We start from the raw sequence: 16,533 nt of genomic DNA, 5'->3' as shown, positions 1-16,533 counted from the left end.
CTTCATAAATGCCCCCACGTCTGTCTGTGTCCCTGTCTTGCAGAACGGTCTGTCTCCCATCCACATGGCAGCTCAGGGGGATCACATGGACTGTGTCAGGCAGCTACTCCAATACAACGCTGAGATCGATGATATCACACTGGACCATTTAACTCCCCTTCATGTAGCAGCCCACTGTGGTCACCATCGCATGGCCAAAGTCCTACTGGACAAGGGGGCCAAAGCCAATGCACGAGCCCTGGTGAATACTGTTTCTGTTGGCCTTCTATCTTAGGGTTACCAGAAACCAAATGAAGCAGACTTATAATGTACAAGTTCTTTGAAACTCCCCTGTGTTTGGAAAGTGTCAAACTTTGTCAATTGTCAAAACAGTGCTTTGCTGTAGACTTGGGTTCTTTCACACCTACACACTCAAAAATGGAGGAATCATTGTGAACCTAAGAGGGCACCAATGCTTGTCGCTGGGTGGTACCCTTTTGAGCGATGTTAGTGCCCCTCAGTTCACTCTGAACCCTTTTTCTTAGCAAAAATTTGATCTTTTGGCCCATTGGAAGACAAATTCTGCATTTGTGAGGTTTCAAATGTACCTTTCAAGGAGTATTGCTCAAAAGTGTAGCTATAAGTCCAAAAATGTTTTTGTCTTTTACCTCCATTTTTTAGGGTTTACTTTCAAAAGTCTGTTTTCCATGTTGTGGTTTGTTTGGGCAGGTGTGAACACCTAAAACATTCACTGCTGTGCACCAAAGCAGAGCCCCTGAGAAGGTCGAGACTTCCTTGAGACAACCACAAACAAACTTTAGAGTGGTTTGTTGTGGTGAGAATGTGATCCGACTGTGGCTCCAGCCAAATATCAGTGTACTATGCAAGTGTGATCCTAAGTGACTCCTGTAACCAGATGCACTTTGCTTTTCCGACACATCAGAGCAACCAAAGTAAAGGATAAAAATGTAGAAAATACGCACGAATCTGAACACAGGACCTTCTCTCTGTATTTATCCTCTTGCAGTTCCAGTGAGTTCTTACTGTCTTGTTGTGGTTTTGACAGGCAAACTAGTTTGTAGGTGTGTTACCTCGTTACCTCCCACCAGGTTTTTGTGATAGATTTGGGTTTGTTTTGATATTTTTCTGTGAAAACAAACCATGCTAAGAGGGAACAATCAGAGCTGACTACCTCAACTGATTCAGACCAGTGCCAGTGAACTAAGGAGTGAAACAGCCCTTAAGTTACTTTTTATTTATCAGTTTTTCTTTTATTCTAGTTTATTCAACCGTTTATCAGACAAGGTCAGGGCTTATGAATTTTGAGAACAGCCCTCAGATCAAAAGGCTTGACTGTACATATATTTTGACTCGCTTTGAACTTTTCCTTCTGTGTCCCTAGAACGGTTTCACACCTCTCCATATCGCTTGCAAGAAGAACCACATGCGGTCAATGGACCTGCTGCTTAAGCACTCTGCGTCCCTAGAAGCCGTCACAGAGGTGAGATGATGTGACCAGGAGGGGGAGTCAGCAAACGGACAAACGTCCTCTCTGCTGATGTAGACAGAAAAACTTTCAGAAATGAGGCCTTTGTAAAGCCTTCCTTGACTTTGTAACGGATATACGTTTGCGCCTTACTGTGTTATTGCCAATCATATTGAAAGCACAGCTACTGTAGGAAGTGCTGTATTTTTAAATGCGTGTGCGCTGTGTGTGATTTTATCATTCATTTACCTTCACCTTTCCTTAAAAATTCAAAACTGTTATTTGCTTGTATCTGAGAGTCAAATGTGCCGATATGGATTCCTAATGGCCTCCTCTTCCTGTTTGTGTTTGCAGTCTGGTCTCACTCCTCTTCACGTAGCAGCATTTATGGGCCACCTTAACATAGTGAAGAACCTGCTCCAGAGAGGGGCTTCACCTAATGCTTCCAATGTGGTGAGAACCCCCTGTATCATCAACGAAACAAGAAAAAAAAATCTGCATTTTTAGAAAGTAAAATTCTATTTGTGGCAATTCATGAATTCAACATCAACTATAGACAAACTATTTCACAATTTCAGCAAGAATTACTAGTATTACTTTTTTATAAACAAATGTTTTCAATGAACATTCGGCCATTTACAGTAATTGATGAATCAGTAAATGGGGGGACGTTCTATTGTGTGTTTAACTGTTTGACTACATTTACTTACACCAGAAAGTGGAGACCCCCCTCCACATGGCCTCCAGAGCAGGACACTGTGAAGTTGCTCAGTTCCTTTTGCAGAATGCAGCACAAGTGGACGCCAAAGCGAAGGTACGAGCCCTGCGGTCTCGCTTCAGCCTTCATATTTCGTAGATCTGTATCTGTTGGTCATTGCTCTTTGGTCTTGGTCTCCAGGACGACCAGACACCTCTTCACTGTGCGGCCCGTATGGGCCACAAGGAGCTGGTCAAGCTGCTTCTTGAGCACAAGGCTAACCCCGACTCATCCACAACAGCTGGCCACACGCCCTTACACATTGCTGCACGGGAGGGTCATATACACACCATTCGAATCCTGTTGGATGTTGGAGCACAGCAAACCAAGATGACAAAGGTGAAGTAGTTGTGGAAAAGTAAAAAGGTGGTGTCATTTGTATGCCAATATTTTCTTTGCCACCCACACCATAATGTCCGAGTTGGTTGTGTTTGGTAACTGTCTTGTGAAAATTTTCTCCTTTTTCCCACATTTTTTTCTTTACTTTAACTCATTAGTAAAAATTCTAATTCAAATCCAGCAGAAGAACCTTTTTGAGAGTACTTCCCTGTGCAACATGGTGGGAAAAGTTTAATGGAAGGAGTTTGTTTCAGGGAATCAAGAAATCAGGGTTGAGGTACTGAATCCTTACTGGCAAAGACAGGCTGTCAAGCTAACTAATGTATCTTAGTATGTAGAAATACAGTGTTGGCACGTGCATATTTTGTTTTACAGAAGAATTTTTTTTTTTATATGAAACTACAAATGAATAGATATTTGGTTGACGGTGTAAAAGAAGTGACATGATATTAATTGAGTTTTAAAACAAACGTCCCCTTTTCTGAGCATATCAGAAATCTCCCTGCTCATTATATTTTTCTTTTGAGCAGAAAGGCTTCACTCCCCTCCATGTGGCCTCTAAATATGGAAAAGTTGACGTAGCTGAGCTCCTTCTGGAGAGAGGATCCACCCCTAACGCAGCTGGCAAGGTGAGACAATCTGTGCTACCTGTCGTTCAGGTCCCTAATGTTCACAACAAGAATAAATCACTCTTTTCAAGGTTGCAAAAGAACCCCAAAGTTTTACTCCAAAGGTAATCACAGTATGTGTTTCATATATCCATGTTTCTGTGTGGGTTTCTTCATGTTTATGTCTGTGGGTTCATATATATGTACACGTGTATGTGTGTGTTTAACAGAACGGTCTGACACCCCTTCATGTGGCGGTCCATCACAACAACCTGGATGTTGTTAAACTCCTGGTCAGCAAGGGAGGATCTGCACACAGCACTGCCCGAGTAAGATGCTCACATATGTGAGGCAGGCCGGCAAAGCATGCCAAGCCAGCGCTGACACGCATACACACAGTAGAACAGGTCAAATGAATGTGTGTGACACATAAACGCAGCATCAATGATCCTCTGAAGTGCTTTTACATCAGCGTTCCATTTTTGATCTGATCCCAAGCAGCAGTGAGAGGTCACGCCCTGCCTGTTTGTGCCTGTATGTCTGTGTTTGTCCCTTCAGAATGGCTACACACCCCTGCACATAGCAGCCAAACAGAACCAGATGGAGGTGGCCAGTTGTCTGCTGCAGAACGGAGCATCACCCAACGCAGAGTCTCTCCAAGGCATCACACCACTCCACCTGGCTTCTCAGGAGGGACGACCTGACATGGTTGCTCTGCTCATCTCCAAACAAGCCAACGTAAATCTAGGAAACAAGGTATCACAATCAGATCATTTCCATATGAGTAAATAATTGTGGATTTTACTGTTAATCTTGGTCACATCCAACAACCTCCTTAAAACTCATTGTTATGAACGATTATTGCTCAATTCTCTTGTCCCCTCTTCCCTTCTGTCTTCAGAATGGATTGACCTCTCTGCATCTTGTGGCTCAGGAGGGTCACGTGGGCATCGCCGACACGCTGGTCAAACAGGGGGCTTCTGTTTATGCTGCTTCACGGGTAAGATCATTGCCCCCACTGCTGAAAGGAGTTCAAGGACACTAAATTTGAGTGTAGCTTCCATCAAACTGTGGCATCATACTAGCTAGTACCTGTTAGACATCTATAAAATCTATGAGAGAATCATTAAGAAACCATAAAAATCTATTTAATCTATTTATATTAATCTTTACATACTTCTGTGCTTGTTTAATGCATCCCTGCTCTTTTTGTCTTTCTGCCTTTGTATCAGATGGGCTACACACCCCTTCATGTGGCCTGTCACTATGGCAACATTAAGATGGTGAAGTTCCTACTGCAGCAGCAGGCTCACGTCAATAGCAAGACGAGGGTAAGCTCTACCCGTCACATGTGTTATACAGGACAGCATTAGAGTTTACTATCTGTGTGTTACGATCAGCTGAATGCGTTTGTTTACTGGTTTCAGGAGTGGTTGGTACAATAAAACGTGTTAAATCCCCAGTTAGCTTAGATCCGAGCTCAGCCCTTCAGTGGAATTTCCCTCATGTTTTCCTCAGATGGGCTACACACCTCTGCACCAGGCAGCTCAGCAGGGTCATACGGACATTGTCACGCTGTTGTTGAAACACGGAGCCCAGCCCAATGAGATCACATCGGTGAGCCACACCTGATCCTTATCCGATCTGATCATAATCCTTTCAAAACTGCAGCCTAAAGATAATTTTAATAATTATGTAATAGATACTTAAAAAAAAAATCTTGACATGTGTTAACTGTATGATATACTGGAAAATTAGAAGAGGAAGAACTCTGACAAATAATATCATATTGTTTTCAGTAGAATTAACTGCTCATGGAAATCCTGTCCAGTTCGCCATTCATCTCTATGCTGACGATACTGTATCACATCTTCACAATGTGTTGATAGTTGAAATATTTTCTGATTCTCATATTGAATCTGTTAATTAAACATTGAAATTGATCAGCTTGACTGATTAAATGTGACAGAGATATGCTAACACTTACCACCCACTACCATTCATGGTGCTAAGCTAACAACCATTCAGCTGGCCTGCGAAGGTGATTAGCCTCCAACTGCATGCGTACATAAGAGGAGGGTATCCGTCTTTTAGTCTAGCACCAGGGAAGACCGATAAATTAATTTCCCAAAAAGTTTCCATGTTCTGCAACTTCAACAAAAAAAATAATATATCACACCAATTCTAATATTTCAATGCAATATTTCCTCTCATTAAAAACCAAAGATCACATGGAAACATACAACTTCTGGAAATATTTAATGAAAAATACATGAAAGAGAACTAAATTGGAAAAAGAACAACATGTTTTCACGCAGTGTGCCTGCATTGATTACATTTTGATTATGGCATCAGGCAAACTAACAGCTGTTGAATACTAAAGAAAATGCCTTTAATTTTTGATACCAAATGGAGGACATCAGTGGAAATACTTTGGGCGATGTTTATATGTTTTTCTGAACAGAATGGAACGTCTCCTCTGGGCATTGCAAAGCGGTTGGGTTACATCTCTGTCATCGATGTGCTGAAGCTGGTTACTGAAGAGTCTGTCTCTGCAGTGAGCTAACACCTGATGCTTGGTTCACATGGTTACACCAGTCCACAAAGATATAGCCTTGACACACAATGACTCAATAAAAGAATTGATGAAGTTCGGCTTCTCGGCAGCCCGCACGATAATTGAGCCATCTATTTGCTTCTCTTGCCATCTCCACAGATCACGACAGAGAAGCATCGAATGAGCTTTCCAGAGACGGTGGATGAGATTTTGGATGTCTCCGAGGATGAAGGTAGGTGACATATCAACTATATCATGTCGATGATTCATTTTCAGCTTTTTGGGAGAAGAGGACTGTTTTGGGGGTACACTGATGTCAAAATGCGACCTTTTTTTCTTTTTTTTTAAATCCATGGATATGCATATAAATACTCTTTATAACTACCCTTTCCATTTGTTTTGTAGGGGTTGCCCAGCTAACGTTAGGTAGGATTGTGTCTGTATCTCTGCCTTGTCCGTTGCGGTGGCTCGTGAACGTGTGCCTCTTCATTGCAGTTGCACTTTTCTCATTTTCTCTGTGCGTCGCTATTTGTCTTTCTAATCAGTTCTTCTGACTTTGCGCTCAACTTCAGCCGTGTTTGTTCCTCTTTATCGTTAGTCTGTCTTTTTTCTCTTGCTTAGAGATTTATTTGGAAAAGAAATATGTCTGTTTCTTCATCAGCATGTAGTCACGACATTTTCCTTTTAACCAGCGTTCAATGCACATCTGTTCGTGGACTCATTTTTGACAGTATCTAAAAGATAAAATGCTCCAATTCAGCGTTGCTTTTACTTCAACTATTTTGAAAACGAGTGTTCCTGCTTTTTTTACTGTCAGATTGATTAATAAGCTGATTACACACACGCTGTTCTCCAGCTGTGACTCAACATGCAGTGTTGCTGTTTGCCTTTCTGCAGAGAGGAATCTCAAAATTAAATCAAATCAATCTTAATCTTCACCCCAAGTTTTCATTCAGCTCTGCTCTGTTGTCTTGTGGGTTAATTTGAGTGTTTCTTCTTCCTTTTGTTTCCTGAGCAGCTTGTACTAATGAATGTTTGTCTCTAGCTTACTGTTGTTGTTAAAGTGACACTTCACTCCAAGAGAATATTTTACCTTTCAAGTTCCCACAAATAGGTGTCCTGAGTTAGAGACAACCCCCCCTTCTGCATTACACCTGTGACTCCAGACTGCAGAAAGAGTCAGCCATGGATGCTATCTTGATGCTAATGGTGACTGATGGATCGCAACAGCAAAACTGCCCAAAACTCTTTCATGTGTCTTCCTGTATAATCCATGTAAACGCATCGATTTTAGCCAAAGAAAAAAATAACACGAAAAAACTATAACCCTTCCCATTTTGTACAAATTCACAGCAGCACCCAACGTGACCAGCTGGGGTTTTCATTTGAAGCGACTTCTTTGTGCTCCGCTACTTCTGAAGTACAAAGGTTGTTTAATTAGCTCAAGGATCAAGAAGTCTTGGATTTTACTCAACAATGTGCATCAGAGTTTGAAACTTGTGTATTTAGGGTAGTTCTGCTGTTGTTAGCTGTCAGTCGCTGCTAGCTTCAAGCTAAATAAATGTGGCTAGCTCATTCTGCATTCTGGAGTCACAATGAAGTGATACAGGAGAGAAAGAAAAAAAACGCCTGTGTGAGTTTAAGACACCTATTTTTGAGTAGTTGAAAAGCAACATACCCTTTTTGGGTGGAGTATCGCTTTTTATTTTCTTTCAATATCATTCCTCCTTAATAATTGAGGTATTTTCTCCTACACAGAAACAACCATCACCACATGTGATTTCATCTTTAATGGGCATGCTCACTAAAAAAGCTGTCACCAGGTGCCTTGCAGTTTGCCGTCCATGCAGTGTCCTAAGCTGTGTTAATATTCACTGTCTTAAAATCCTGTTTGGTTTTTGTTTTCTTTATCTCTTTTGGTTTCCATCGGCTCTGTTGTTGGTTTGACTTCATTGCTTGGACTCAAATATCTGAGAGTGATTTGTGGTCATTTTTTTCTGTGTTTTTGTGAAGGTGAAGGGATGGGACGGATGGTTGTGTAACAGTGACTCCTTGCACACATGGAGAATTGAATCAAGTGACATTATTTTGATTAAAGTGGAGACCACAGTTCAAGATATTGTCACTTACACAAAAAAAAATGTCTAAAAAGCTGTCCTTGATTTCAGAAACTTATATTTTAAGACTGAGTGGAAGAACTTGAGAGATCAGCATCATTCTACCCTGTATCCCCCCGTTCTCGTCTTTTTCTCTCTTGATTCTGTGTGTGCTCTTTGCTACCCGTTCTTTGCTCATCTTCGTGTTTTTGTCCTCTTTGATTTCATTCCTGTCGTCCTGACTTCTCTGCTGTGCCGACAGGAGACGAATTGCTCGGGATGGATGGAGCACGCTATTTGAAGCTCGATGACTTCAAGGACCAAGACGATGACTTCCTCTCTCCCAAGAAGACCCTCAGAGATTTTGAAGGGGGCATGGGTACTACGTAAGTCCGTTACTTTGTCATGTTTTTGTGTTTATGTTGTCTGGTGAATTTGGTGTTCCAAAAGATAAATTATACTCGTCGCCATAGTATAGGAACATTTGAGAAGAAATGTTCCACAGGTTTGATTTTATTTTATTTTTTATTTTATTTTTTGGTAACAAAAAACCTCCCCATTCTTAAAACAGATATGTGATGGTCAAAAAACACAGCATAAGTTTTGGACTGTATAAATTCAGGGGATGTTTTACTGTTGCTTTTCAGACTTGATATTTACCATTAGTTTTACAACACTAGCGGTAATTTGTGTAAGATTTATTACTGTTATTTTATTATCATTTTTCCTACATGTTTTTATTGTTAGAAAATTCAATTGCCTCCTTTTTCATGAATTATTTAAAATTGTCTATAAAATGAGAAATACATGTGTATATTTGGTATAATGTGTTAATTCCATTTTATTCAGAGGCTGTTGATTCATTGTTAATCCATTTTATCAATGGCTTTTATTCATTTTTGAAAATTAAGTCAAATAAAATAGTTGGGTTAAACAGGATTAAGTGAGTGATTCAGCTAATATCATATATCATTGTTATCTGAAAGGACTGGATCAAACGTCTCCATATGAACTGAATATCACGACGTGTTCCTCTCTATTTCCACAGACCGTATTCTCCTGCAATTCCCAGAATCCCTTGTGTGTCCCCAGAGACCGTTCTGCTGGATCAGGTAGACTTCGTTCAATGTTTAGGGGATGCATTAGACTGAAAGCAACACTGATAAATATTTGGAATCTGTTTTAAATCTTTCACATCTTTTTATTTAAAATTACATCACTGGCTTATTTTATTTGGTTTTCTTTAATTGTTTCTTCTGTTCTCTTGTTTTCTCTTACTTTTTTCATTGTGCTCTGTGTTTTCTTTTTAAATGATTAACTTCTTGTCTCCCCTCTCAGCCTTGATCTTTGAAGCCGTGGTTATTTGACGTCCTCTGGTTTTCACTGTCTTTAATGTTCTTTCTTCCCTCTCTGTCCTCAGCACACCCCCATCCCCCTGCCAAAGGAGTATGATGAGGACTCTCTCATCCCCAGCAGTCCTGCCACAGAAACCTCAGACAATGTCAGCCCGGTAGCTAGTCCCATTCACACCGGGTGAGCTCACTGAACATTTGCCTTTGTTCCAGGAAACTAATGAAGGGAAAAGCGTTGATGATTCAGAGAATAAGTGAAATTTTCAACCTCTAAACTGCACAGCCAAGGTTCCAGCTGTGAAATATTCCTTTAACCCTGCCTTGAACTAAACGTAGGCACACCATAATGAGTCAGCGTTTGAAAAAGTGAAACATAAGTGTGGTATAGCAAGACAGACTTATGAGATCAAAGGAGTCACCCTGCCAGACACACACACACACACACACACACACACACACACACATTGAGCTGTCAGACTAAAAACAGCACAGGGTTGAGTATGAAATCCTTTCATGCAACAGTATTTCTCAGCACCACTCCAGATGGCCACTCTGCAATATTTAGGCAATAAAATGAAAAGGGCACACAGTCCATTAGAGTCTCTTTTATGAATCAGTCCGCATTAAACAAATCAAATTAATGCCTTGTTCCAGATTTCTTTTGCTGCTCTGTGTCATTGCTGACTGGAGTGATGAAGTAAGCAATCACGTGATTCTGTCGTTTAATCGACTGGCAGTTTCCTGGTGAGTTTCATGGTGGATGCGCGAGGAGGCTCCATGCGAGGCAGCAGACACCACGGACTGCGGGTCATCATCCCTCCTCGAACCTGCGCCGCACCGACTCGCATTACCTGCCGCCTGGTCAAACCTCAGAAACTGACCACACCTCCTCCTCTGGTGGAGGGGGAGGGGCTTGCTAGCCGCATCATCTCCCTTGGGCCATCCAGTATGCAGTTCCTGGGGTCAGTCAACTACGAAAATGATTCATCCAATCAAAAAAATATCCATTAATAAACCCAATTTTAGTGCAGCCACACTTGCAAATGTTGTGTACTTCTGTATATTTATGTGTTTAATATTCATCATTGTTTATTTGATCTATGTTTGACAAGATAAGATATTTTGTTTTTTATTCATCAGTTAGATCTGCTGATTGAAATCACGTTTAAATCGTCTCTTATTCAATCTGAAATATCAGTTTCTCCATGTGAAAACTGTCCCGGCTCCCAACTTTAAATAGAACCGACAGAAAAACAGAAACAAAGTGACTTTAGATTCCTGGAGTTAATGTGGAAATGAATCACCAGGTTAATTTGTATGCCATCTCGTGGAGATTGATTTTGTCGGTTTGCATATCACAAGGACGCAGGTCACACTGTGGATATTGAATTTTTTTTTTTCAAACAAGATGCAATAAAAACCACTTAGAACTGGTAATATAGCAAACTCAGTGTTATTACTTCACTAAAGAGATTAACGATGTTGTTCCATAAAAGTTACGCTCCTGAAAACTGCTCATCACTTCTCCCACAGGCCAGTAATAGTAGAAATCCCACACTTTGCCTCCCTGGCTCGAGGGGACAGAGAACTCGTGGTCCTTCGCAGTGAGAATGGCTCAGTCTGGAAGGAACATCGGAATCGCTATGGCGACGAAGTGCTGGAAACTATTCTGAATGGCATGGACGAAGGTCAGCATGATGATAATGAATCTCACTGTCCATGAGACCTTGCACACTTGCACATCTTTATCGTGATTTATGACGGTGGACGAGCAAAACGAGGCCACAGGGAGGAGCAACTTTTTTGTGGGAAAGTTCCCTCAGCAGAGGAACAATTTATTCACATCACATGTAAATGTAAACAGACAAAAACTTTCCTCTCAGGTGCAAAAGTCCTGGATAAATCAGGAAGATATCATGGTAATAACGTGTATTGACCCTGTTTATGTCAGGTCTCATTTTCCATCTCTTGCTTTTATTGTCTTTCTTTTCATGTCGGCAGATCTGGAAAGTCAAGAGGAGTTGGAGAAGAAAAGAATCCGTCGGATCATCTCCACTGACTTCCCGCTGTACTTCGCTGTGGTCTCCCGCATTCAGCAGGAGAGCGATCTGATTGGTCCGGAAGGTGGCCGGCTGACCAGTAAGCTGGTGCCCCATGTTGAGGCAATCTTCCCTGAGACAGCTGTAACCAAGAGAGTGAGACTTGGATTACAGGTAGGAACAGGAGCCGATAGTCGAGAGGAGGGCATGTAAATTGGGGGCATTGGGATGTATGTTGCTCAGATGTTTGTGGTTTTGCTTTTCCAACGGAGATGAATTTGTCCAATTTTAAGGAACGACCGGGAGCAGATGTTAACCTGATAAAACCGCTGAATCACAGTCTCTGACTCAGTGGTCGGTGCCAGTGTGCTTACCTGTGGCGTTCACGTTTTGGACCGCAATCACGTTGAATTTTCAAATTCATAGATTGGCCAATACTTGCTGCATCTATGAAAAGCAGCAAATTCATTTTAACTCAGTATTTCTTTGATTTTTGAGGATAAATGATAGATTGTGACAAAGATCAGCAAGAATGTAGAATATTTATGTTTTGTGAATATTCAAATGATGTGACACGAACCTGTACCGACTAGACAATGATGATTCTGTGCTTCACAACCATTTATGATTTCAATAGTGAGTTTTGCACCCAAACATCTCACCCTTCACACACCGTCACTGAGCTCTTGTCTCGAGCCGAGAAAAACAACTGACTGCTTTGTCCCTAAATTAGCATTTGCAACATGAGCTGTCTGTGTTACTGAACAGGATCTTTTGGCCAGTGTGTGTGTGACATCAGTCATCCAAACCTGCACACACACACACACACACACACACACACACACACACACACACACACACACACACACACTGGGGAACTTGGCAAACACTCATGCTGACTGTGCCTTTCCACACAACCTCCACTTGGCTGTGTTTTCTCTGACAGAGAGATTATGACGGATTATGCATTTTGCATTTCTGTTGTTTTGATCACTTCACTGTACATGATTTACATTGTCTGTCACAGCACTGAGAATGTTTGAGGAACTGCATGAATCTGGATTTTGCTTTGCCTTATGCTTCTCTGTTTATGTTTTCCTTTTATCCAGCCATTCTTCACTCCTCAGTTCCCTGATTTAAGTTGTGAGCCACACTGACCGAGCTGATGCACTGATCTGAGTTGGGTCAAGTGTGACATATAAATTGGTTGCATGTGTGAGTATGGCTGGGATTTTCATGTCTATTGCATATATGGTATTCTGCTTCCCATTGCGTATTCTCCTTTTCTGTCTATATCTTTTTTTTCCCCAGTATCACCTCCACTTACTGTGTCACGTGAATTGTGTTCAAGCTTGAATCGATCTCTTACATAAACCCACTCTTCTGCTCAGCAGCATCGCCTTAACGCTGCCATATTCTCTCACAACAACCTCAGGCTCAGCCAATCCCAGATGAGCTGCTGACTCGACAGCTTGGTAACCAGGCAACCTTCAGCCCGGTGGTTACCATTGAACCGCGCAGACGCAAGTTTCACCGTCCGATTGGGCTGCGTATCCCACTGCCACCATCATGGAGGGAGAGCCCACGTGATGCCGGGGAGGGTGATACCACCAGCTTGCGCCTCCTCTGCAGTGTCATTGGTATTCTACAATTCTACAATTTCATTTAGCAGACGCTTTTGTCCAAAGCGACGTACAACACAAGCAAGAATTCAGACTTAATTGGTATGATCCTAATCCTAAATCCTCCAGATCTGAATTTAATAGAGCCAGAATTTTCTTGGATATGGTGATGTCACTGGAATGACTGAGACTGTAAAAGTGGGAATATAGACCCAGGCTGCCCTGGTTAAAGTGATACTTCACCTTGAAATTGTTTATTTGCTTTTTAATTACCCACAAATAGGTGTCTTTTCCTCCTGCGTCACATTTTTGTGAGCCTCATGAACACAGACAAAACTAGCTATGTAGCATGAAGCTGATGGCGACTGTTCACAAATGCTCAAGAACTTTAAAATAAGCGTATCGATATTTCAATTCAACACCAACTACACTGTTGTTTTTGGTTGAAATTAAAGTGTTTGTGGATTTACTGAGCGTGCAGATGGATAAAGAAGACTGCGGAAGATGCATTTAAATTCCTAAAAACTGATGTTTTTAGGGAATTTTGCTGCAGTTTTGTTTCTGTAGAAGTTGTTAGCCGCCATTAGCTTCAACTAAATATACTTGGCCTGTTCTTTCTCTTCTCAGAGCCTCAAAGGGCGATGCAAACGCCTGTTTGTGAGTCATTTGAGGCAAAAAAAAAACAAAACAAAACAACACCTCCACCCTGTGGAGCAGCTTACCACTATAAATAAGATGTGCTCCCAAACATGAATCTTTTATATCACTCTTGAAGACTCACCTCCTCTCTCTGGCCTTCCTTTCAGGATGAGACTAACATCCAAACTGACTTTTAAGATTATGATGTATTGTGTTTTGTAGTGTCTGTTGGTCTAGCAGCATCTTCCTCTCTGTAAAGCATTTTATTTTCTATTGTTTTAGAATGGGCTATAGAAATGAAGCTGACTAGACTTGACTCTGGGTGAGGTATTGCTCTAACGAGGCATGAATGACTCCGTGTGGTTGTTGTGTCAGGTGGAACAGCGCCTGCTCAGTGGGAGGACATCACGGGAACCACCAAGCTGATGTACGCCAACAGTTGCGCCAACTTCACCACCAATGTCTCTGCAAGGTGACTTCCCTCTTCCTTAATGACCGTAAATGTGTCTCCAATCAGCGTCACTTCCCTGTTTCCCAGAAGCTGCAGCTGCTTTCGTCCTCTCCACAGATTCTGGCTGGCTGATTGTCCGCGCACGGCAGAAGCTGTGACCTTCGCCAACCTGCTGTACCGTGAACTGATGGCTGTACCCTATATGGCAAAGTTTGTTATTTTTGCAAAGATGAATGAAGCGCGGGAGGGCCGCTTACGCTGTTACTGCATGACAGATGACAAGATGGACAAAACACTGGAGCTGCACGAAAACTTCACCGAGGTTGCACGGAGTCGAGACATTGAGGTCAGCACCGAGGCGGAGGAAGGTGTCGGTCGCCATGATAATAAGTGCAGTGGAGAGGAATGAGGGTGATGGCAAAGTCAAATGTAAACAGATTTCCTAACTACAGGACTCTCAGAGTCTGTACCTCTGCCAACTCCTACTGTACCACAGCCATGGAAGAGTAGTACTCCCATACTCACATTTACTGTTCGAGGCAATAAGAATATACTTCAAAACTTATGTCATGACTGTATTCAAAGTGATCTAAAATCTTTTTAGGGCCTGAGCCAGAAGGTACTTCAGGCGAAGACCCTATTATTAGTATTTCTATTTCCTCTGTCATTTCCTCTGTACATTCCCATGATCATCATTTTCCGAGGTATGGCCAGAAAACAAAAGTCTATATATGATGTCATCAAATCCAGTAATGGATAATTTCCAAAATCAAATTGATACACAACTTTGAATTAATCAGAAAACTATATAGATTAAACGTGACATTTTTAACTCCCCTCCTTTCTTCAGTTGGTCCTTGTTTTTAAGGAAGGCTGTGAATTTACGGTGGTTAATGAAAGGGGAAACTTGGAATTTGCATAAAAGAAATATCAGTGTTGAAGCGAAACCTCCACTTGTTTGCTTCCATAATGTGTCCCTGTCACAGTTACCTTGACCCGTGTCCACCAAAATCTTCTCGAGAGTAAATAAGAAAGTAAATGTGAACTGAGATCAGTTCTGTGTTTTCCTCGAGGATGTGATTGTATCAGCCCACACTCGAAGGGACAGATCAGTCTCTTGTCCTTCACCCATGATGCTTTGTGTGTTTTCCCACAGCTGATGGAGGGCATGCCGCTGCACCTGGAATGTTCTGGGAACCTGGTGCCCATCAGGAAGGCCACGCAGCAGCCACGCAGCTTCAGCTTCCAGGCCTTCAGAGACAACAGACTGCCCGTCTCTGTCAAGGTCTGTCCACATCTCACTCTGAACATGCCTGCGTTTCTACCACTGGCTACATGTTCATACGGTGTTGTGGTTTTTGGTTGTTCCCCTGTTGGGTTCAGTGTTTCAAAGATCCACTTCCCCTTGAGCACCTGCTGATTCGTGTTCACATGGTGTTCCCTGTGGTGTGTGTTTGCTGTCATATCAGTTTGTTCATTGTTAGCATGTTAAAGTTCACTTTCTACGACATTTCAGAGTGAAAAAAAGTACTGCTTTTTTACTACATTTATAGAACAGATTTATTTGCTAACTTTGAACTACAGACAGAATTAGCATCTCCAACCCCAAAAAAACTAATAAATATGTTTTGTATTAAGGAACCAACTGTGTATAAATTTGATTGATAAAAATGATTTGACTACTTTGAACATCATTAAGCCATTTTCCATTTCTTATACATTACTTAAATACTGTGACGCCGTTGTCCTGCTACACATCAGATGGTGATCTTGTAGGTCTTGCGAGGTTTAGTCATAATGACCCTCTACGCTCACGCACTGCAGCATCAAGGCTTCATGGTGAGGTTTGTCAATTCAGTAACCTTCTCTTTCCTAGATGGTCACTCTACCTGGCGACCTGCTGCGTTTCCATTTCAGTTCCCTTACATTTGGAATTTTCTACTCTTGGTTGGACCAAATATATATATATATACATACACTTATATATATACACACATATATATATATATATATACATACACACATATATATATATACACACACACACACACACACACACACATATATATGTATATACATATATATATGTATATATATGTGTGTGTGTGTGTATATATATATATATATATATATATATATATATGTAAAATAGCATTTAAAACCGTGGTTATCATGACGTTTTGCTATACTCAGAAATAACCCAAGAAATCAGTTTATTAATGGAGAAGATAGTCAACAGATGAAAATTATTGCAATTCTTGACAAAATAGTTTATATTGTCTCCATCTCAACCAACAACATCAGAATCCTGCTTCTAATATTGTAGGAGTGGTAACCCAAGCAAATACTGGTGTAATAGTCACTGAGGACATTCCTCAACGTTGAGTGCTTTTAATTGTGCTTTATTTTCTTTTCCCTTTGACGTCAGCAAAATTTGTCGGAGCAACAGAGTAGTTTCTCTACAGTGTTTGAGCTCTTTTCTTCATTGTTGTTGAATCCTTCTTTCTAAACGCATGATATTTTATTCAAATTTGTCCTTAATTTTTGGAGCGATTCTGTAGTTTTTCACCGGTAGATGATTTCCAAAGATAAACACATTGCAGTGATG

The 16,533-nt window shown here is 41.3% G+C and overlaps 1 protein-coding gene across 9 annotated transcripts in view; it reads left to right on the top strand.

The window, feature by feature from the left end:
- Positions 1-16,533, top strand: part of ank1b (ankyrin 1, erythrocytic b) — a 75,907-nt gene that overhangs the window by 41,856 nt on the left and 17,518 nt on the right. For 8 of the 9 annotated variants that reach the window (XM_086188162.1, XM_086188161.1, XM_086188158.1 and 5 more), the window contains exons 10-33: positions 44-241; positions 1,382-1,480; positions 1,820-1,918; positions 2,181-2,279; positions 2,364-2,561; positions 3,092-3,190; positions 3,400-3,498; positions 3,728-3,925; positions 4,071-4,169; positions 4,402-4,500; positions 4,688-4,786; positions 5,634-5,726; positions 5,886-5,958; positions 6,132-6,152; positions 8,085-8,208; positions 8,871-8,934; positions 9,243-9,355; positions 9,912-10,136; positions 10,708-10,862; positions 11,176-11,387; positions 12,649-12,853; positions 13,850-13,946; positions 14,043-14,271; positions 15,082-15,210. In XM_086188162.1, coding sequence (XP_086044288.1) covers positions 44-241; positions 1,382-1,480; positions 1,820-1,918; positions 2,181-2,279; positions 2,364-2,561; positions 3,092-3,190; positions 3,400-3,498; positions 3,728-3,925; positions 4,071-4,169; positions 4,402-4,500; positions 4,688-4,786; positions 5,634-5,726; positions 5,886-5,958; positions 6,132-6,152; positions 8,085-8,208; positions 8,871-8,934; positions 9,243-9,355; positions 9,912-10,136; positions 10,708-10,862; positions 11,176-11,387; positions 12,649-12,853; positions 13,850-13,946; positions 14,043-14,271; positions 15,082-15,210 — 3,126 coding nt within the window. The remainder of the gene's footprint in view (positions 1-43; positions 242-1,381; positions 1,481-1,819; positions 1,919-2,180; positions 2,280-2,363; positions 2,562-3,091; positions 3,191-3,399; positions 3,499-3,727; positions 3,926-4,070; positions 4,170-4,401; positions 4,501-4,687; positions 4,787-5,633; positions 5,727-5,885; positions 5,959-6,131; positions 6,153-8,084; positions 8,209-8,870; positions 8,935-9,242; positions 9,356-9,911; positions 10,137-10,707; positions 10,863-11,175; positions 11,388-12,648; positions 12,854-13,849; positions 13,947-14,042; positions 14,272-15,081; positions 15,211-16,533) is intronic. The other variant, XM_086188157.1, reaches the window with a different exon arrangement.

The sequence above is a fragment of the Aulostomus chinensis genome, chromosome 19, assembly GCF_037954235.1.
Source record: "Aulostomus chinensis isolate RoL2024-O1b breed Wild chromosome 19, RoL_Achi_v1.0, whole genome shotgun sequence".
NCBI classification, from domain to species: domain Eukaryota; kingdom Metazoa; phylum Chordata; class Actinopteri; order Syngnathiformes; family Aulostomidae; genus Aulostomus; species Aulostomus chinensis.
Note: the sequence above shows the minus strand (reverse complement) of the source record. Positions and strands in the feature narration are given on the sequence as shown.